We start from the raw sequence: 22656 nt of genomic DNA, 5'->3' as shown, positions 1-22656 counted from the left end.
ATGTATTAAGATTTTTATCATGAAAATTGACAAAGGGGGAGATTTTTAGAGCATAGCTCGGTTGAACCCACCAAGCGTTGGTATGTCAAGTTCGGTTGTCATATTTTAGTGAATCAAAACTCATCTAAGAGTCGCTTGATTATGTACTAGAGACAACTTCGTATAGGTTAGACTAGAAAGTTTTGGATTATGAGACATACAAGTATTACTCGAAGACTTAAAGAATGTGAAGAAGTAACAAGCTACAACGACGACATCATCCTTCCTATTGAGGTTAGTAATATTTGACTTGAATTGTTTCATTCCTAACGTATCTTTAAAGTCGTGTTATATTGAAAACATAACTGCGAAGCTGTGAATGATTATACTCTAGTAGTAACACATGATCACATGATCATAGTGTTGAGGAATTAGGATACAAAGTATAGAAATTATCTTTTGAACTTCGTATATATGACATCGACATAATCGTACGAATGCTATTGTGATTATGTGTATGGGTAAAGGTGAAGATTTCATCCTAGGAAACAATGTTTGCATTTGTTTAAAGGAAGTACATTCATGAACTTGTTTTATGAATCGAAAGGGAGTCGCTAGGCTCATTGGTATTGGTATTCATTGCATATATTTGTATTACCAATACGTGTGAGTTAGTAGAACCGACCATAACTTGTTATATATCTTGGTATAACTAGTCATAGTGCCTGACTTATGATTTGGTATGACTTTTATTGGTGTAACCGATCCTAAGGAGTCACCTAGATGGTATGATCGATATTTATAATTGGTGTGACCGATCATAAAAAGAGTTGTGTAATCGATCATTGTAATTGGCGTAACCAGTCCTAGTAATTGGTATAACCGATCTTGGTAATTGGTGTAACCAATCCTAGTGACTTGTGTAACCGATCACAAGTAATACCATAAGTATACGGTAATCGGTCCTGATAATTGACGTAACCGATCCTAGTAACTGATGTAACCGGTCCCAGTAACCATATCGAGGTAGAACCGATCCTTAGTGATTTTATATTTGATCAATCACATAGTTGTCTTGGAATACAGATGAACCAATTCTAAACTTGTTTGGAAGTGTGGTATAATCGATTCCAAGATTGTAAATATGAAAAAGGATTTACAAAGAAAATATGTCAACATACTTTGAACATGATCAGTAACTCTTATCTTTTATTGTTCAAAGATATTCCTTAATAACTCAAGGAGATCCCAGTCCGAAATAAATTAAGAATCTTTTAATTAAGGTTGTTAGTTTTATATTATTTAATTACCAGCAATTAAATGCATTCTCTAGAAAATAAAAATTGGTAATGTGCATTTACTAATTGGAGATAATCTATGAGAGATTTCGAAAATATTGGACAAATCATTTCCAGGAATTATGAAAACCGATTTTGGGCATTTATTGCATATCTTGAGAATATTCGGTTTTGGAAATTCCTTGGTGTCCAAGCATCCTTGGTCTATTAAATACCCAAGTTTGCATTTCTAGCAAACTATCCTAAGAGCTAGGCAAACTTCATCTTTTTGTTGTTTCTGGTGGAGCCGTCTATCCGGAGAGGAAAGTACCCTAATTAGGCGAATCTCTTACGACCGCTCGATTAAAGATTTTCGTGGGATCAAGAAGCTCTACGAGTACCGTTGGTGGGAAACTATATAATTGCAGTTTTTTTTAGTTTTAGATTGATTTGATTGACTAACCGTTGTTGAAATTTGATTGCACCTAGTTTGTTTATTCTTGAGAATCTTCTCTTTTGATATAAGATTCACTCAAACTAGATCGAAGTGTCGACGGGATATTTAGAACTGTTTGCAGATCTAAAGACATCTTGTGATAATCCATTGTTAACAGACTCCATTCTGCGTGATTGATTACAAGAGATTCAAGTGGTGTTGCGCAAGTGTTTATTGAAGATTAAAGAAGATTTGAAGACAAAGAAGATTTCTTATTTGGTTTCTATATCTTTGGGTGTGCACAAACCTTGATCGGCTGGGATACAACTAGAATCAGATTTATTTGATTGGTTAGTTGAGATCGGCATCACCTTATAGTTTTTTGTTTGATTGATTGATTGTTTGATTGCAAATCTAAACTCTTCTAATTCGGTAGTTGTTGGATAGATTGATCTGACCAGACAAATGAGTTTATTTGTTAAACGGAAGAGCCTTTGCATATGACTTGAGATATCTTCACCTGAAAGATCAAGAGTGTTGTTACCAGACAGATTTGTTGTTCCTTACTGTTTGGAATACGATCCAAAGGAATTGTTCCAGCGCGTGCACTTATTGAATGTCGGAAGCGCAGGGATACTGAAGAAAATAAGTGAACTATAGGTTTAGTTGCTTTGTCTCAACTATACGAAGTTGGTTTAGATTTTGTATAACGGCTTAATTCTGAGAGTATTCAATTCTTACTAGGTCCCGGGGTTTTTCTGCATTTGTCGTTTCCTCGTTAAGAAAATCTTGCTGTGTCTTTTACTTTTTTATTTTCGTAATTATAATTGTTTATTATAATTAAAAGTAAAATACACAAACGTTAACTCCGTATTACTTGATAGTGATCCTATAAGGTTTGGTTAAGTCCGAACCTATTATCAAGTAATAACACTTCGATGTTGTCTCGATCTCGTCTCCATAGACGATCACACAAAGTGTGAATACCGATTTGTAGTATTGTCTTGACTTTGTCCATAGACAATCACTTTCGGTAAGAGGACTTATAGGTGGATAATTCAAAGATTGTGGTGTATTTGGATACCCTCGTCTTTTCATATCCTAATCCGAGAAATGACTAATTCTAGATTAGAAATCAAGACTTACTTTTGATCAACTAAATTTGACAACAAGCTTGATATAGTAACACTTGTGAGTTCGACCGAGCAATGCTCTAACAATTTCCTCCTTTATCAATTTTAGTGACAAAACTATCAATACATATGGATTTAAAAAATAAAGCTTCAAAAACTCCTTGAGTCCATCATGCTTGATTTCCTTGGTTTCTTCAACTGCTTGAATTCTTCGTTACTTCAAGTTGCAGTGATTCTGAATGTGTTCAACTCAGCATCGTTATTATTGAAAATCCATAGCGATAACAACTTTGAAAACTAATATTATCAATCATTGGTATACAAAAACATAGTATTATTATCTTTTCCAAAGTTCAATTGTATCACAACTTTGAAGTAATACTACGGTGATATGTTTCCCCCCTTAATCAATACTTACATCTTTTGCATAATAGGTGAAACCTATAGATATTGATTCACTCCTCCTTTCATAATGATACGTAAACCATGTACATGTAGTGCGAAACTACTGATTAATTCACCCCCTTTTTGTCAATAAAAATTGGCAAAGGTACGAAAACTATGGGATCGTAATGAATTCAATCAAAAGACACGTCAATACTGTAAAGGAATTACGTATCAAATTTTATTTAGATGATATCACAGGGTAAAAAAAATACTCAGCGCTCATCTAGGAGATTTAATATACAAGCATCCCTGTAAATTCCACATCCACTCTCCCCACAAAGATATAGTGATTAAGCACAATTTCACTTAAGAATTCTCCCCCATTGATGTCATTCCTAAGAGAACAACATGACTGACCTTACTTTAACGAAAAATAAGGATTTTGTCGGACATTAACAAATCACATGGATTTGTATCCTAAACATCGACATAAATTAATCTCAACGCCAGTTACAAACAAAGAGATAATTTTAATCAGTATGACTCAACATAAGAAAATATTACAGAGTTGATAGTGCAGTAATTACACAAAAGTGTGACCACGAGTAGATCAATAGTGCGAAACATTCTCACAAAGCTTGTTTTAATTTCAGTTCATAAAACTTAATAGATTTAACTTTTGAGCATTTATGAGATATCAGTTCAATTCACATGAAGTAAAGGACACATATATCTCGTGAGACATTGAGCAATACACAAGAATATCCATGAGGATCAAGTATTGCTATCATCTTGTCTAAAAAACAAACTTGTAAAGAACATACAAGTTGATTTGCTCTTAGAAGAAAGAATCAATCTTTTCCGCTGAAGAAATTGCAAGGTCATCAAGGACGATGCATAATAAGTTCACATTTGTGAATGTTCCATGTCTGCAAGTGTCCGATTAGTATCCGGAAAGTGTCTAATTAATGTCGATTTTTATGCGACAAATGATGTGGTGTATCCATCACGTGTCGGAAAGTGTAGTAACCATATCGTGTCGGTTCGTGTGTTCGATACGGTTAGTCGGTTACAACATCTTTCTTGGCATGTCCGTGCAACATAGCAATAAAGTGGTCCACTTGCCTATTGACCACTGTGATAAATTAAGTTTGCCCGTCCATGTGGACAAGCAAACAATCAAATGAGACTAGTCCAAGTGGACTTGCTCTAAGTCGGCCAAAACAAACTAGTCCAAGCCCATTTTTGATGGTGGGAAACTCGGAAGACAAAAAAAGGTCATAATGATACAGCGAGAGAACTTCAGAAGAAATAAAAAACCAGATCAAATTTTGGATGCTAAAACCCTTCTCTCTTTCTCACTCAAAAATCTTGAAGAACATCAGATGTTCAAATTCTAAAACCCAGAAGAAACAAGACGAAAAAAAGTTGAGTTTACTAATTCAAGAGAGATGGAAGTAATGGAGCTAGAACCAAGGGTAAAACCCTTATCATACAAAATCAAGGGCATGTCTCGTGAAGCCCCTTCACAAAAAGCACTTCATGTTCTCGATACTGATCTTCGTTCTCACTGGTCTACTGGTACTAGCACTAAAGAATGGATTTTGCTCGAGCTAGACGTAGTTTTCTCTCCCTATATCCCCATTCTTTGATTTTTACTTAGCTATTGTTTCTGCCCCAGTTTCATTATTTGGTATAAAGTTGTAATTTCTTATAATTTTGATTGAATTTAAGTATGTTTGCTGTATTAAGGTTTTTTATTTTATTTTTCATCACATCTTAAAATTTTAGGTCTTCTAGATATGAAATTTCAGGCAAGTAAATGTTCGCATACCGACTGTTAAACCTTGTTAGTTGCTTGCTGTATTTATTTTTCAGAATTTTTGAATTTCCTAGTTTTATTGCAGGAACCGTGTCTACTATCACGTATACGGATTTATAATAAATCAGTACTTGAATGGGAGATTGCAGCTGGGTTGCGGTACAAGGTTAGGGAATTACACTAGTTAAATATTGAAATTGATGGGTTGCATTGTTTTTCAGTACTGCCTTTCCGTTAATTTTGATTGAGAAAATGTTAACTTTGTTGTACTTCATATATCTGGGCAGCCGAAAGTGAAATAATGTTGAGAGAGTTGATTTTATGAAAAATGAGATTTTAGTAGTTTTCTTTTGAAGCATGTATTGATTTTAAGAAGCAATAATGTTTTTCCTTTCTCAGATATGGTTAGTTTCCTTCCTGCAAATGTGAATCTATACTTGATTTGATATTATTACTTTTCGTTCATTTATATACGATCCCCACTTTACTGCTAATGAAAGTAGCTCCAATGTGATCCTTAACGCATTTCCCCCTTCAAGTTCTTACGTACAACATCTCATAATATATGGTTTGGTTTGAATGGACCCTTCTCTAGTTCTCTGCCAAGTTATATTTTCTAGTTGCTATATTTTGCAGCCAGAGTCATTCGTTAAAGTTCGCCCCCGATGTGAAGCACCTAGGCGTGACATGACATACCCTATGAACTACACTCCATGCCGCTATGTGCGAATATCTTGTTTGCGTGGGAGTCCTATTGCTATATTTTACATTCAGGTAAACAGCTGGAATATATTCCATTTCATCATCTTTGATAGAGCAGCTTCGTTGATGCTCAAGTCGCTTTGCATCTCTCTTGCAACTCGCTAACACATGCTACGAATACAAGCTATTATATGTTCCGTACGATATGTTTATGTTGAAGAGATAATAAACTTACCATGTGTCCTTACTTTGCAACTTATACTAAATTGTCACCAAGTTGTCATCTTTATCTTTTGTGTACCATGCACTCCCTTCATAATTTTGTCAGCCATCAACTGTTCACTGTGCTTATACATATCAAGAGATTCTTGATCATGAGTTGGCAAAATATGGATTCTAAATAAAGACCATTAAATGTATTATTAGTTCGGGTGACTGTGTTGTAGACTTCAGATATCTAAACTTTTGCCGCTTGGCTCCTACTGCAGCTAATAGGAGTTTCTGTGCCTGGTCTGGAGCCAGAGTTTCAACCAGTTGTTAATTATCTTTTGCCACACATTATCTCTCACAAGCAAGGGGGAGAAAATCTGCATCTTCAGGTAGACCATTTTTTTCCTTCAATTTTGGTAATCTGTGCATTGTCTTCCTATCAGTTTGATTTCTAATATTCATCAGTTTGTAGTTGCTTCAAGACATCACAAACAGGTTGCTGCCATTTCTCCCACAACTCGAGGTACAGCTACGGCTTACGACTTATGATGGAACAGAAAGTGTAATGCTACCTTTATTCCGGGATATATATCTTGCTTATTCTTGTTAGTTACATATTTCCTTAATGTGCAGGCGGAGCTTACCAATTTTACCGAGGCAGCAGAATCTAACATGCGTTTTTTTGCTATGCTTGCTGGCCCATTTTATCCAATTCTATATGTAATAAATGAAAGGTCAGTTCTACTTTGCATTGTTTATCCGCTTCTTCATAAGGATATACATATGCATGTATATAATGTCAAACGACAACATTTTTGTGTTTCAAAATTTCCTCGCATGGAGTCGTACCCGACATGCGAAGACACGGCAACAGCTTTGTTAGCCATTAACTTTAACACCTTTCGAACCTAGTTTTATAAAGGTTTGGAAAAGAAAAAAGAAAGAAAGAGAAGAAGAAGAAAAAAAAAGGCTGTCATTTACTTCAATATAGGTCTGGATGTAGACATTCTATTTTCCTAAACAGAATGTGCATAATACTAAGCTAACCCAGTAACCCTGACTCCCCTGTCCCCATATTTAGCCTTTCTAGGTTTGGCGGAGACCATATGCCGGTATCGGACACTGCCACCTGCACCCGTGTCACGTTACATAGTTCTTTGTTTGTTTGAATGATAGGATGATCCCTTTTTAGAGCCATTCAAAAGAAAATAAGGCATAGTAAGTACAAATAACAAGGAATTGTACTATATCTGTAACAAATTCAGTGCTCACCAGATGATTGGTTGCGTCATTGCATCTTATGGGAATGGGAGAGCAACATATAGCTTAATTTGGTAAAATATTTCCCACAGTTATGTCTATGTCCAGGGCTATTTGTTAATACCAATTAGGTAAGTAATAATTGTTTTATGATTCAACAGATTACAGAAAGTATATTGCTGAGAACTTTAAACCATTTATGGAAAAAAAAGAGAGATATTGAATCATAAAACCAAGAATGAGGATTCATTTTCTTCCCTCCTGTTACTCTTCACATTGATGAGTGAATCAGTCTCTTAAAAATTTTGTATGCATACTTGCAGAAAGAACGCATTTAACTTGCGTTTTTGAGGTTAACATATTGAAACTATCCATTAGGCATTAGCCTATTTTACTGGGAATGTTACAACTTATGAAGAGTAACAGGAGGGAAGAAGTCAGTGGAGATAAAAAAATCAAGCCACACTTCTTTTACGGCCGTTGTTGGACTTGTTTTGGAACTTTTTGTAATGCTCAAGATATGTTCTCGTCTTTCCGCATTGCGTTTCTTATCATTATACGAACAATTGGACATCGTGCATATTATGTTGCCTAATCCTTAGGCTTAAGTTGTGTTTATCTGATTTCTTCTTCTTACTCAAATCATCTTTTGTAATGTTTTATGCCGTGGCTACTGTATTGACTAGTTTATTGCATACTTCTTCTATCCATAATTTTGTGTTCTCTGGTGAAAGTGCAGAGAAGCAACTAGAACTTCGTGTAACTTTCTTGATTCAGATGCTTCGAAAAACACCCTACCTCCAACCTTAACGGTTTCCTCCAATTTTGAGGTGACTGCTCTGTTTCATTCCCGTGGATTGTTCTGCTGATTATTCGATAAAGTCTCATATTCTGAATTAATATGTCGTTGGTTTTTTTATATTTTCTTTTTACTGATTGTCTGCACTTCGCATTTTGTTGTGTGTTACTAGTTAAGTAACACTTCAAGATTCGAAAGAGTGCTTGCATTGGCCACCGTTTTCATCTCTAGATTAGTCAGTGGATATTATTTGCTTGAAATTACTTAATTAGTTAATTTGTAAATTCTGATCATGGCTAGCATATAAATTCTTGTAACCCAGGTGAGATATGACTTGAGCATTACTGTAAATATTTACTTCAGAAGTTCTCTTGGCTATTGTTAGATTTGTTTATGGAAAAATGTGAATCATTTGTAAATGAACTTGAATTTAGGTCCAACCGAGGAAGTTACGTAGCCCTTCATCATTACTTCAGCCTGCTTCGAGTTTAGTTTTTCGTCCCGACACAGTCTTCATGCTGCTCAGAAGGGGTTATACAGATCCTCATCTAGGATCTATTTGCCGAATGGTATGTACCAGAGCCTTTTTTATCTATTGCTGTCAGTAGTTATCCTGCACTTATGTTGAGCATGAATCTTCTGATCGGTGGAGATCACTGTGTGTGTTTCAGTTTTCTGGAGTTCTTCGAAAGCTCATTGAACCTAGTGAACCACTAGAAACACCAGTTCCATCCACTGATTTGACATCTACAGTTTCTGATGAGACCAGCAAAGCTGAAGCATCTAATTATATGCTTTTAGCCGATTACTCAAGCTTGTTTGGGGAGGAACTTAAAATACCTGAGGATCACTGGGACCCCAATTATGCTAATGTCTTGGATATTTCGACCGTGGAAGAGGGGGTTCTACATGTCCTATATGCATGTGCGTCACAGGTGAGCCATGGTCTCAGGGATGTGTTGTTTCTTAAACTTTAAGGATCCAACTCTTATTTATATGTTTTCGGTAGTCTTATTTAGCTCTTACATTCCATGTATTTATTTCTGTTCAAATTTCAGCCTCTCCTCTGTCACAAGCTAGCTGAGAGTAGTTCTGAATACTGGTGTGTTCTACCGCTGGTTCAAGCACTGCTTCCAGGTAGTGTATCCTTCTACATAAGTTCACTCTGGTATTGTGACGGAATCTATCTGTTTTTCTGTTTATTTTGTTTTTTAGGGTGAGAAATAGTTGGAAACCATGTATGTTTATTCCATCTCAAGCTGCTTTTCTAAAATTGTCTAAATTAGATGTTCTTTCAAAGTCTCCTTGGTATATGGTATTCTTGCTAGAACATGAGCAGAGTACGATAGACAAGGCTTTATTTTAGATTGACGCGCAGGTTCTCTAAGTTAATTGTGTTTGAATCAGTTATTAAATGTATACATTTCTTGCGAACTGCAGCACTTCGTCCTCCAGTTACCGGTCCTTCAGACCATGTTGAGGACGGTTTTTCTCAATGGAAACACCCATTCGTGCAGCAGTCCCTCTGTCAGGTTACTGTACATACTTGATTTATTTTTATATTTTGTCTTTTTGACCAGAAAACCTAATTTCCTTGTCAAATTCCATTTGCTATTGCAGATTGTAGCAACGTCTTCGTCTTCAGTGTATCGTCCTTTGTTATGCTCGTGCTCTGGTTACTTGGCATCATTTTCTCCATCACACGTTCGTTACTTCTAGCTCCTTTGTACATGATACAATTTTGTGATCCTCTATTTTGTGTAACACTCGCGTGTCAGCTATTCTGTTTCATATTCTAATTCCTCAACCAAATTGTAACTTGCATCTAAATAGCAAGTTGTCTCCCATATTGCAACTGCCCTGGGTATTTGGATATTTAATAGTATGCTACCTGCTTATATTGACAGAGAAAGGCAGCTTGTGTTTTGATTGATCTCTGTTCTGGACCACTGGCACCATGGATATCTGTTGTGATTGCAAAGGTTCTCTCTCTTTCTCTATCTGTACTACTGTCTTTTTTCTTTCCCTTCTTGCTTACTGGTCTGATTGTACTGCAGATTGACTTGGCAATCGAGCTGTTACAGGAGCTCTTAGGCATTATCCAGGTAAACTTGTTACCTCATTTAGTGTGGTTAGGCCCAATTCAGGCTCTAAATTCATCCTACCGATCATTGTCCTCAATTTCAAAAAATTTCTTCTTTATATCTTTGTATAATTATTTATTTTAGCTTTCGCTCATTTTGGTTTTGGTTAATTTATTTGTTATGGTAGTCAGAAAGGTTATCCATTTCATGTTATATTCTAAGTATGTCAAGGAAGAGCTTATTCCTGCTTTTCTCATGTTTAAGGGTGCTCGGACTTCTATATCTTGGTCTCGAGCTGCTCTTAAATACATCGTTTTGGCACTCTCTGGACATATGGATGATGTACTAGCTGTGTATAAGGTGCCACAATTTTTCTTTATCTTTTTTAATCTTGTTGTTTGTTTCACATTCATGCTCTTGTTTCCAGTTTACCAAAATTACAGTACAGATCCGTAGTTTTATACTCAAGGCTTCTTAAGGTTGTTAGTAATCTTTTATACAGATGGTCTCATGTTGCGGTCACAAAATCCAGGGTTATTTACAATTTTATGCTTATGTGTAGGATGCGAAGCATAAAGTACTATTTCTCGTGGAGATGTTAGAGTCCTTTCTTGATCCTGCCGTAACTGCAGCAAAGAATACAATTGCTTTTGGAGACGTTTCCAGCATTTTCCTGGAGAAGCAGGAACAGGATTGTGCTGTTGCTCTGAATGTTATACGCACAGCAGTGCGTAAATCTGCTGTACTTCGGTCACTAGAATCTGAATGGAGACGAGGATCTGTTGCTTCGAGGTAACAGAACCGGATTCTGGATTCTCATATACCTATTTCTAAAATATTTATAAGCTAATTATTTTGAGTTTATTTATTTATTTGGCTTCTAGGTAACCAGTAACTGTTTCCCGAGAATTTAATTTGATTAGTTAGGAAAGGGAAAAACTTAGCAGTATAATATCTTTTGATCAAGAAGTTATTAGAGAATGACTCTAGGGATTTGAATGATCTTGCTCGAGTATACCTGTACCACGAGGTGGCTCTTCTTTTTATTGGTAAATTTGGCTTCTAGGTAACCAGTAACTGTTTCCTGAGAATTTAATACTTTATTTGATTAGTTAGAAAAGGGAAAAACTTAGCAGTATAGTATCTATTGATCAAGACGTTATTAGAGAATGACTCTAGGGATCTGAATAATCTTGCTCGAGTACACCGATACCACGAGGTGGCTCTTCTTTTTCTTGGTAAATTATTTTCTAATACTTGACTACAAAGTCCATGGATACAAGAAATGTCTGAGATGTTTCACATCTTAAACTTAAAATGCTTAATTAACACATCTGATTATATTTATATAAAGCTAGTAATTAGTTTCCCTGATTGCTCAGAATTGACACAATACAATTAATGCAGTGTGCTTCTCTCTATTTTGGATCCAAACTTGCCATTGCCTCCTGATATTGACCTTTGCGTATGCCCTGTTACAAAAGTATCAGAGCAAGAAGAGTCGGTTCGCTTTGGAGGAGCCTTTGCAAGACCCAATGACCAAGAAGAATCTGATGGGAAAAGTGAAATTCCGGAAATGAAGATAAACGTCCTGGATGATGCTGGTCTTTTCTTTGCCCCACCGGAATTGAAAAGTGCTGCATTGAGGAACCTTTCTAACTCTTTCACGGGACATAGTCCGGATAAAAACAGTATAGAATCCAATCATGAAATTGTCAACAAAGGAGGTAGACATCTAATTGGGAAAAATCTAAGCACGCACTTTGAGAATGGTTTAGTTCTGGATGTTGGGTTTTCTGTCGAATACTTCAACTTGCAGGCTGATTATTTGCAACTTATGAATCATCGAGACTGTGAGCTTAGGGCATCTGAGTTCCGGAGTTTGGCAACAGAGTTGCATTCACAACATGATATTACTCCTGAGGGTCATGATGCTGCTATTGATGCTTTGCTTTTAGCTGCTGAGTGTTACATAAATCCCTTCTTTATGACGGCCCTTAGATCTCGTCCAAAAGTTAATCTGACAAGTATTAGCATAATCAGCAATGTTAAGAAGGATGAGATATCAGTACCAAGGGTTTGTGAAATGAAGTGCAACGACTTGGAAAAAATATCACTTCTTGAAAGGAAAAGGGACTTAACTGTTCTCCAAATACTCCTCGAAGCTGCTCAATTGGACAGGGAGTATCAGAGAAGGGTATCTGGTGAGGATCAATGTTTACATGATAATGGGGGCATGGAACAAGGGATTGAAGTATTGACAGTAGATGAGCATGCTTCAGATGCAGTTACTCTGGTTCGACAAAATCAAGCTTTGCTGTGCCGCTTTCTGATCCAACGGCTAAGTAAAGAACATAGCTCAATGCACGAGATTCTCATGCAGAGTCTGTTGTTTTTGTTGCACTCCGTCACTGAACTTTTCTGCTCTCCTGAAGATGTGATTGACATTATATTGGGATCTGCTGAATATCTTAATGGCCGACTTTCATCTTTCTATCACCAGCTTAAAGAGGGCAATTTGCAGTTAGATGACGAGAAAGTACATGGGATACAAAGGCGCTGGATTATTCTTCAGAGATTAGTCATTGCATCCAGTGGAGGTGATGAAGGACCAGACTTTGCAATGAAGGTCAACAATGGGTTTCGGTTCAAAAATCTGATTCCTCCTTCCTCCTGGTTAAACCGGATACCTAAATTCTCTTCTTCTCAATTCCCACTTGTTCGATTCCTGGGATGGATGGCGGTATCCAGTTATGCAAAACAGTATTTGAAAGAGAGACTGTTTCTTGTCTCAGATCTCACAGAGATGACGAGTTTGTTATCAATATTTGCAGATGAGCTTGCCCTTGTCGATAAAATAGCAAAAGATGAGGCTGCAAAGTTGGGGCTGACCAGAGAGAAAACTGATTCTCAGGCCAGTGAAGGGTTTGAACTTCATGAAAGACATGGGACCGGATCATTCCATATTATTTACCCTGACCTACATAAGTTCTTTCCAAATTTGAAAAGGCAGTTTGAGGCTTTTGGGGAGAATATTTTGGAAGCTGTCGGATTGCAGCTGAGGTCTCTTTCTACAACATTCGTTCCTGATATGTTATGTTGGTTTTCTGAGCTTTGCTTATGGCCATTCCTCGGCAGCGGATGGGATTGTTACTTGAACAGAACCACTTGTAATCATTTGAAAGGTTATGCTGCAAAGAACGCAAAAGCTATAATCTTAAATGTACTTGAGGCAATAGTGGTAGAGCACATGGAAGTTATGGTGCCTGAGATACCCAGGGTGGTGCAAGTGCTGGCATCCCTATGTAAAACCTCATATTGCGATGTGTTTTTTCTCAATTCTGTTTTACGTCTGCTGAAGCCACTCATCTCCTATGCTCTGAAAAAAGCGGCTGATGAGGAACATATAGTGAAGGATGACTCTTCCTGTCTTAACTTTGAGTCTGTATGTTTTGATGAGCTTTTCTGTTACTTGAATAATGGAATTGGGAATGAGGATGGTGCTACAGAAAGAGTATACCGTGGAGCACTGACCATTTTCATTTTGGGTTCTATCTTCCCTGATTTATCATTTCAAAGGAAGAGGGATATTTTAGAGTCCTTAATTTTGTGGGGTGGTTTCACGAAGCACGAACCACCATCTGCTTTATATGATTATCTGTGTGCATTTCAGAAAGTAATGGATAGTTGCAGACTTGTACTAGTCAAGACCTTAAAAGATTTCAACCTAAGTATCCCAGTAATGAATCCACAATTGCCTGTGGAAGGCTCTACTCCTGTCCTTGATGATAGGTTAGGAATCTTTGGTATTCATGATGGTATCTGCGATCAGTTTGAAGGTGCTGAGGATGATGAAGACCTGTCAGGTAAAAAAGTCCAGGCTTTGCAAGGTGAAGAAATTGATGAGTTTTGCAAATGTTTAGATGGATTGATTTCTAAGCTTTATCCAACAATCGAGCTCTGTTGGAAACTTCATTCTCAACTAGCAAAGAAGCTGACTGTTACACTGTCCAGGTGTTACATGTACTTTAAATGCTTGTCATCTCTGCAAAACTTTTACGAAAATGAAAAGAATGGTGGTGAAGATGTGTGCCCAACTATCACAAGTGAATGTGCCGCACTTCATTGGAGAAGTGGTCTTGAAGGGCTTGGGAGATCTGTTTTAAGGCTCTTAGAAAACCGTTGCTGGCAGGTTGGGTCCACTATGATTGATTATTTACTTGGATTGCCTCCATATTTTTGTCTCGATAATGTGCTGGGATATGTATGTTCTGCAGTAAAGCATATTTGTTGTCACGCGCCAACCTTAGAATGGCGCCTTCAGACTGATAAATGGTTGTTGATCTTAGTCTCGAGGGGTATCAGTAGCCTTCATGAAAATGAATCCTCATTCTTGGATATGTTCTCTACGATGCTGGCTCACCCTGAACCTGAACAGCGATCTGTCGCATTGCAGCAGCTTGGGAGACTTGTAGGAAAAGATGCAACAAGTGGAGCATCAAATTTATCATACAAGATTCACGATATCAAATTAACTGCATCTGACTTGTCCAGTTCTGTATCTGAGTCGGTTCTGTCTCTACTGGTATCAAATACGTGGGATAGGGTAACCCTATTGGCTTCATCTGATCCATCAATGGTTTTAAGGCTTCATGCAATGGGTATTCTAGTTGATTACGTTCCTTTTGCTGAGCGGAGTCAATTGCAATCTTTTCTTGGGGCGTCGGATACTGTTCTTCATGGTTTGGGCAGACTTGCATACTCGGTATGTGAAAGCCCGCTAACACATCTCTCACTATCCGTTCTTGCTAGTGCCTGCCTGTATTCCCCTGCTGAGGATATTTCGCTAATACCTCAAAATGTTTGGAGAAACTTGGATATCTTAGCAACATCAAAATCTGGTATGCTCTTTCTTTTTGGCTTTTTTGAACATTGATTGAGCAGGGAAAACCTTAGCTCTGCTGTAATAGGCTTCTGATAATTTGTTTGCACAGAAGGAAGGCTTGGTGATTTGGAGAAGAGGGCCTGCCAAGCTTTATGTAACCTAAGAACAGAAGTTGATGATGCAAAAGAGGTATATGATATTGTGGTATTGTAATGTTTGTGCAAAAAACCCTGTTAAGCATGCATCATCGCTTCTTCAGATATGCTTCAGTGTACCTGGCATCTATCTGGTGTAATTTTATATTTTAGCAATATATAGTTAGCTGGACTAGATTGAAAATCTATCTGGTTTATATTATTCTTATGCCTCTGCTAATTTTAGTTAAAATCTACTGAAATGTTGAGTGAAGCATTAATTTTACGTATCAGGTCCTGAAAGAGGTTCTTTCTACAAGTACTTCTACTAAAGACAGTAACCCAGATTTTGGAAGTACCCGTGAATCTATTCTTCAGGTACGGAGCCGTTTTGCGCAGGAATACTTTTTTTTTGCGTCTATTATTTTTACCTTCCCGACCTCTTCATTTTTGTTGTTCACCTGTTTGAAACATGGCAATGGTATTTGTTTCCAATTTTGACCTTTGGTTCTATTATTCTGTATAGGTCCTTGCAGATTTGACTTCTGTTCGGTCATTTTATGATGTCTTCTCGAAGAAAGTCGATCGAGAGGCTATGGTAAGTGTTGAATTGGAATTGTCAGTTCTGTTTTCAATTTTCATGACTAAGTTTACATGCTTAAGCGAAAACTGTTTTAGGAACTTGAAGAGGCCGAGATTGAAATGGACCTACTTCAGAAAGAACGAGCGCTTCAGGAATTGTCTGGTGTTAATAAAGACGAAACTCAGCAGATTCCCCTGTTCTCTAGTAATAATTTCTTTAGCAATCATCTTTGAACATGTTTTCACCGTATTGCTTGTATGCATCTTGGCTTTTGGTAGGCTGATACCTATGCTTCTTATATTTAATAGCTCAAATGGAGAATAATAAAGGTCTTCAGCAAATTAAGGACTCGATTCGTTCTCTGTAAGCATTTTGTGCAGTTTTCTGGTTTGGGCCATAATACTAATTTTTACTTTCTTTCCCAAGGACGCCAAGAAGTAACCTATCATGATATTTGTTTATGTCGAATGTTTTAATGATCAGGGAGAAGTCCATGCTCAGAGAGGAGATAGCTGCTCGAAGACAAAAAAAACTTCTTGTTCAGCGCGCTCGTCAGAAATTTTTGGAAGAAGCAGCATTACGTGAATCAGAGCTACTCCAAGAACTCGATAGGTATTACTGAAGATTCTGTGGTTAGTCTTAATTGCTAGAATAATTGGGATGCGTCTACATGCATGTCTGTAGATAATCAGTAAGAGTAGTGTTTGGAGCTGACACCTGTTTTATGCATACTTAGGGAAAGAACTACTGAAGTGGAGCGTGAGATTGAAAGACAACGAGTGTTAGAGCTTGAACGTGCAAAAACAAGAGAGCTGCGCCACAACCTTGACATGGAAAAGGAAAGGCAAACACAGGTAAGAATATCTCAGTTAATTATCATTTGTGAAGCAATCAAGAAAATTTTTAGTGCATTTTTGAGTATCAAACTTGAAATCATGTAAATTCTAAAAGAGACACTTGCATGTAGAGAGAACTACAGCGGGAACTAGAGCAAGCTGAATCTGGACTTACACCATCGCGTCGAGAGTTCTCTTCAACTCCCAGTGGGTATGTTCTTCGTTCCACTTGTATTTTTTTGTACATTCAGAATAAGTTTCAGTTAGTCTCCGCTAATTGCTTTTTGTGGTGCATTCTATCTGCAGTAGGCAGAGAGATAGGTACCGGGATAGAGAAAATGGAAGATCAGGTCATGAAGGAGGTATTAGGTCAAGTAGCACTGGTCGAGAGAGTGGTCCTACTTCACAGACACCAATTGGTGGCGCCAGTTCTAATGTGGCATCTATTCCAACAGTAGTTTTAGGTGGCGGTGGTTCACGTCAATTCTCAAGTCAGTTGCCAACTATTCTACAATCACGGGACCGTCCAGAAGAACGTGGTGGTGGCAGTTATGAAGACAATTTTGAGGGAAGTAGAGATTCAGGTGACACGGGTAGTGTTGGCGACTCGGATACAGCATCTGCCTTTGATGGGCAAGCTGGGGGTTTCGGGTCTGGGCAGAGGAATATATCTCGTGGTAGCAAGTCTAGGCAGTTGGTGGAGCGTAGAGAACGAGAAGGAGGCGGGAGACGCGAAGGAAAATGGGAAAGAAAGCATTCATGACATGTTTAGGATAATCTGCCACCAATAGTGGATAATTCTACTCCAGTTATGAAAAATGCAGATGGGAGAAACAAGCTTCACGCCAAGTCTCACGTGGATCTGCTAGTGTACAACAACTCGGATGTTAACTCTGGTTTGATTCTCTAGGTTGAAGAAACAAGCCTGGCAATGAGTCTCTAGTGGAACTGCTGGTGTACTCTCTGATGGTTATTCGTGGCACTTCCTTCTTGACTGTCAACTCTTGAACCTCCATAGAAGGCATTCCCACCTCAAAGGCTTAATGCATGTTTTGAGTTGGTAGACCACCAATGGAATTGTGGCTTGCCGTAGAGAAGTTGGGTAAAAAGTTGGTGGTAGATAGGAAGTGACTCTGGTTAGCAGCAGATGGCCAATACTAGTGCGGATGCTTCACTAGATTAGTGGGTCAGATATGAAATGTACTTGGGATCAGTTGGTTTTCTGGTATCACCCTACAATTGTTGTTGCACAGATATCTAATGACATGTTTCATAATGAAAAATTTCTTATTTGAAATACCAAATTGAAAATTTTGGAGATGTAAATTTCATCAAACTTTGGACCCCTTCTGAATTTATTGCAAAACTAAAATACTTTTCGCCCAATTGGCTCATGCTCTTTCTATTTGACACTAGTAGTTGTGCGGTTTATTCAACAGTTTCTAATTTGGTGATTGCTTGCGAAAATATTTCTGTAGATTAGTGTTCTTAAAATGTTCTTTAGACATGTCACCTATCTATCTATCAGTTGGCACATTGTCATTTTTAACAATGTCCATGGATCCTCCCTCGTACTCTAAATTCCGTTCTTTACTGCTGATGGTTTAGAGCAGCGTGCATAACTCCTCATTTTTACCGTAGGTTCTGTTATACTGTGTCTTTTATGTGCTAACCTAACTTCATCATATAATGAACATTGTGTTTCCTTTAACCACAGTTTAATTTTTTTTTTGTAAGAAAATCTTGCCTTTTGCTGTCTTTTTGTGTACGGAATTAGGTGGGTATAACTAGGAGGTATATCAAGGACCAACCCAAATAACGGTTTGTTGTCGGCCGAGCTTAAATAATCAAGACTTCGGCATAAAGTTAAGCAAATCAAGAATTGTTGTAATTTAACAGCTGTTAGAGATAGGCTAAGCTTAATATGTTTGCTAAAGGATATGTTTATGGAACTAGTAGAAAGACAGATTATTATTATTACTGTCGGTATAGAAAGGGGAGGGACCAGCTATGTCCATTTACAGTGCTCGACCAAAATTAAGACAGGACATGGAACCTGCCCACACTGCATCATATAAACATAAGCAGATATCATGCATATCCTTAATCAAGATTATTATCCCCAAAGGATATTTTATCCTAATCTTGACCAGGTCAAGCGGCGGTTCATCCACCTAGAATACAACATGGGTGTCCAAGGTCCTTCAACTCTCTAACTTCTCCCTTCACATTGGTATATCATCGTGTTAAGGGCATCCAACTCAAACCAATTGACAATGAGTAGAGCGACCCTTCCATAATATATTTTAAGTTAATTAAACTGATTATAGCGATGTGGGACTATTGTCCTTTCACACATCGCGTCGCAACACAGGCCGTTTCTGAGGTACCCAATATGACAAATTACTTTATCGTTACTACCAGCTTATCCACTGATATTAAAATGGGGATTAACTAAAAGGAAGCATAATAATGTGTGAGGTGAACTAATCTTTGAGTTTCGTAATAAAGTACAAACCTAATCACATCCACTCCAACAACAACTTACGTAATCTCTACTCCTAGTTGATTCTTAATTATGGGCTCATATGGTCCCATAACAGCATTCGTTTTTGCGTGCGAGTAGTTGTTTCTTATAGAAGTATAGTAAACAAGATAATAAGGTGAGATTTGTTCTTCTTTTTTGTAAGCGTATCTTGTAGTATGATTCATAATTCACAAATCATATGCCTATCGAGTCTGCATATATCTATCTATTGATTTAGAACCAAATTAGAAATATCTTAAACTTATGGGGCTAAGACCTAGGCACATTTAGTAACACCAAGCTACTCATTTCTTGAACCCCTGAAGCATTTGAATAGACCAAGCGCCGGTGCTACTAACAATCATCTCAGGCTTATCGGGAAATATCTTAGTTAAAGTTCAAGATAAATTATAGACACTTTAGGAATGCATGTTATATGAAAACACTCGTATTTAGAAATATATAAAGTTTTGGCGATTAATTAAAATATATAAATATTCCAATTTAAGGTTTCTTCGTAATCCTTATCTTCTTTCTTATACACACCCCATTTCTTGTCTAAAACAGTACTCATCATAAGATCGATCAACCCTTTCTACTTGGAGCCAAGGGAGATGGCTTCCAATAATTCCCAGCCCGAACATCCCTTCTCATCCCTCTAACGTTATTCACTCCATTTCTCCCTGACTTTGGTGCTCCTGCCGCAGGCCATTGCCCATTTGTAATCGCCATATCCCTGAGATTTTGTAAACTTTCTAGAATTTGAACAACTGTTGGCATTCTAGGCCTGTCTTTAGGATTCGGACTAACACATTTTAAGGCCAAAGCTGCAATCTCTCTCGCACCCTTTATCGAGTACTGACCTCCGAGTTTTGGATCCATGATGCATCTTAACCTTCGACTGCTAGTCAAGTATGGTTTTGCGAAATCGACAAGGTTTTGCTCGAGTTTAGGCCTCGATTTTTCCATTGACCTTCTCCCAGTTAGTAATTCTAGTAATACGACTCCAAAACTATAAACATCACTTCTGGTAGTAAGATGCCCTGTAAAAATTCCAGGAAAATATAATAAAATTACCGTTTTCTTTCGTTGTGAATAATTGTTCAACTAGTACCTGTATATAAAGTTTAATTACCCGTATTAACGTATTCTGGCGCAGCATATCCATATGTCCCCATTACTCGAGTTGTGACATGTGTTTCTGATCCTTCAGGACCCATTTTTGCCAGCCCAAAATCAGATAGTTTCGCATTGAAGTCCTATTTAAGAACGGCAAGGATTTTCTTTTCAACATTAGCTAGTAATACTAAATTATAAATATTTCTAAATTATGAAAAAAAGAAGAAGAAGAGGGAGTTTCCTTACGGAGTCCAGCAAGACATTCGAAGTTTTAAAATCACGGTATATGACAGGTGCCTCTGCCCCATGCAAGAATGCAAGGCCTTTGGCAGCTCCAGTGGCTATCTTCAATCTCGTACTCCATGGCATGGACACCGATATCCCTGTGATTTCATTGCACCGAAAAAATAATTATCTGAAATAGTCACCCGTTGGCGATTGACTTACGGTGAAGGAAAAATGTTGTTAATGTCGGTAAATTTTCATACTAATGTTATCTTGAGCTAAAACGCATTGCTCAACAATTATACACTCACTCTTAAACAAGTGATTCTCCAAACTTCCTCGAGGCATAAATTCGTAGACCAGAAGCCGTTCTTCGTCTTCGCTGCAATAGCCAATTAGTTTCACCAAATGTGGGTGCCTCAGCTGTCCCAAGAATATCACCTCCGCCTTCATCAAAAGATTAATAATTAATCGGATAAGAGACTATGTAAAAGTTAATTATTACCAAATGTGCAACGCAAATAATTAATTATTATACTTAATTAAACTAATGTAACCTAATTATTTGTTTCAAAGAATATTACCTAATGATTAAACTAATAATATCTAATGATTAAAAAAAAATGGTTGACTAGAAATCTAGACAACAATATTTATCTTCGACCTTATTGCCCAAAATTTCAACAATGAGAAAATGATTAATAAGGACATACAAATAGACTTGCATTATTATCATGATAACATATTTAAATTTCTTATTCACAAACAATTGTTACCTTGAACTATTTGAAAGAGTAAAAGCAAAATTATTACCAGCCATTCACGGTGACCTTGAAGACCCGCGGTATCAAGCAGCTTAACAGCAACTGGTTGAGCTTTCAGTCCGGGTCTTAGATTTTCATCCACGAAACCTTTATGAACGGTACCAAACCCTCCTTCTCCTAGCAAAAAATTACTTGAAAAGTTTTGAGTTATGGCACGTAATTCACTTAACTGAAAATTATGCAAGCCCGAGCTGAAATTATGAGCTAAATCTTCAGTTACTCGTGTAGACGAAGAAGAACTAAGATCAGAGAATGATAGTCGACGAAACGAAGGGAATTGGTCGACAATTTTTCTAGAGAACTCGGCTCGTGTTGGTCTGCACCGGCTTAAATTGCCTAAAACCAGTTGGTTTTCAACCGTACAACAGTTTGTTGTAAATGGTATCCATGGTTTCGACTTTGGTTTTTCTTTTGGCTTTTCTTTTGATAAATCTTTGGACATCATTGCAGTAGTAGAAGCAGGGGAAGAAGAAGCATTAGAATTTTTAGAGAGAGTAAGAACATGTTGAGAGAGTTTGGTAGTAGACATTGCAGTTCTAATTTTTGAGAGATCATGAAATAATGAACTTGAAGAACCCTTCTTATCATCAAACTTTTTTGCAAAGAGAGGATTTTTTATTCTGTAACTACTCTTCCAACTACTCTACTACAGTAGAGTTTTCATCCGTATATATGCATTTCTATATTGTTTGTTCTAAAATTGAACATATTTTTTTCTTCTTTCTCTTGTTTTTATATGTAGCGTGTCAATTATGGAAGCAAAGACCAAAAGGTGTTTCCATGCCGGGGTATGATTTTAGGGTTTATGCCTTCAAGGGTGGGAAGGGATTATCGTGGGTTGGTAATTGCCGTTTGCGTAGTTTTTCACTTGCCGGTTCGTTGGGCCTGATTTCACTGTTTTACAAGGTTAGCAGTTGAAGCAGCAATTCTCATGTATGATAGATAAAATTAACTAGAGTATATATTGTGTTTCAGAAAAAGAACAATAGATCAGCAATACTCTATTGTTATGTATATAAGCAAGCACGATATCTCTATGATATTGTTGTGAGGGAGGGAGGAGTACTTAAAGCATGAGGTATTGGGGTTCATGATGTGTCGCTATGCCTCCTGCTCCGCTATTACATGTTTACTTGCAGGCATATTATAGCAAAAGACCAGGGCCTAATAAAACGGTTATACATGAGCAAAAAATTCAGCTAGTGTAGAGGAGTATGAATCCAGACAACATTCACACGGCAGTTGGCAGCTTTCTTTGACAAAAAAGTCACCCACATAATTCGGCGTCTCGGAAGACATGACATTATCAAAATAATCGACCCAAGTCAGGGGCAGAGCCAGGTTTTAAGAATTGGGTGGGCAAGTTATAAATGGATGGACATTTAAGGGGGTGTAAAATGGGTAAAAATGGGTATATTGGGCTAAAATATGAAA

At 37.4% G+C, this 22656-nt stretch overlaps 2 protein-coding genes across 5 annotated transcripts; one reads left to right on the top strand and one right to left on the bottom strand.

Moving 5' to 3' along the window:
- Positions 1-4504: 4504 nt before the first annotated feature.
- On the top strand, positions 4505-17845 carry LOC113301683. 4 transcript variants are annotated; one of them, XM_026550473.1, is made up of 26 exons: positions 4505-4793; positions 5120-5200; positions 5671-5808; positions 6225-6335; positions 6419-6469; positions 6580-6680; positions 7946-8036; positions 8440-8574; positions 8677-8940; positions 9064-9142; positions 9446-9537; positions 9626-9709; positions 9913-9987; positions 10063-10110; positions 10354-10449; positions 10652-10881; positions 11497-14990; positions 15084-15163; positions 15403-15486; positions 15635-15706; positions 15787-15895; positions 16000-16054; positions 16175-16303; positions 16428-16545; positions 16659-16738; positions 16834-17845. In XM_026550473.1, the coding sequence occupies exons 1-26, from the start codon at positions 4755-4757 to the stop codon at positions 17288-17290; spliced, it is 6393 nt and encodes a 2130-aa protein (XP_026406258.1). In that variant the 5' UTR covers positions 4505-4754; the 3' UTR covers positions 17291-17845. The 4 variants fall into 4 exon arrangements, with proteins under 4 accessions (XP_026406258.1, XP_026406256.1, XP_026406257.1 ...); XM_026550471.1 differs by having other exon boundaries at positions 4505-4831; positions 15087-15163; XM_026550472.1 differs by having other exon boundaries at positions 4505-4831; positions 16837-17845.
- A 1644-nt stretch (positions 17846-19489) lies between these two features.
- Positions 19490-21877, bottom strand: LOC113301682 (probable serine/threonine-protein kinase PBL15). The gene is made up of 5 exons (XM_026550469.1): positions 21212-21877; positions 20710-20845; positions 20420-20556; positions 20190-20313; positions 19490-20097 (listed from the first exon to the last, which is right to left on the bottom strand). Exons 1-5 carry the CDS (start codon positions 21749-21751, stop codon positions 19640-19642), a joined length of 1395 nt encoding a protein of 464 aa, XP_026406254.1. The 5' UTR covers positions 21752-21877; the 3' UTR covers positions 19490-19639.
- Between the last annotated feature and the right edge of the window lie 779 nt (positions 21878-22656).

The sequence above is a fragment of the Papaver somniferum genome, chromosome 8, assembly GCF_003573695.1.
Source record: "Papaver somniferum cultivar HN1 chromosome 8, ASM357369v1, whole genome shotgun sequence".
Taxonomy (NCBI): domain Eukaryota; kingdom Viridiplantae; phylum Streptophyta; class Magnoliopsida; order Ranunculales; family Papaveraceae; genus Papaver; species Papaver somniferum.
This window is presented reverse-complemented; position numbering and strand designations above follow the sequence as displayed.

Bases quoted from the DNA above. Each gene is read 5' to 3' on its own strand.
- LOC113301683 (XM_026550470.1), top strand. From the start codon at position 4,664: ATGGAAGTAATGGAGCTAGAACCAAGGGTAAAACCCTTATCATACAAA. The intron at 6,470-6,579 runs GTACAGCTACGG...CTTAATGTGCAG, and splicing joins CATTTCTCCCACAACTCGAG to GCGGAGCTTACCAATTTTAC. The intron at 8,941-9,063 runs GTGAGCCATGGT...TTCAAATTTCAG, and splicing joins TATATGCATGTGCGTCACAG to CCTCTCCTCTGTCACAAGCT.
- LOC113301682 (XM_026550469.1), bottom strand. From the start codon at position 21,751: ATGTCTACTACCAAACTCTCTCAACATGTTCTTACTCTCTCTAAAAAT. The intron at 20,846-21,211 runs GTAATAATTTTG...CTTTTGATGAAG, and splicing joins AAGGTCACCGTGAATGGCTG to GCGGAGGTGATATTCTTGGG. The intron at 20,098-20,189 runs GTAATTAAACTT...GAATTTTTACAG, and splicing joins GCCAGAATACGTTAATACGG to GGCATCTTACTACCAGAAGT.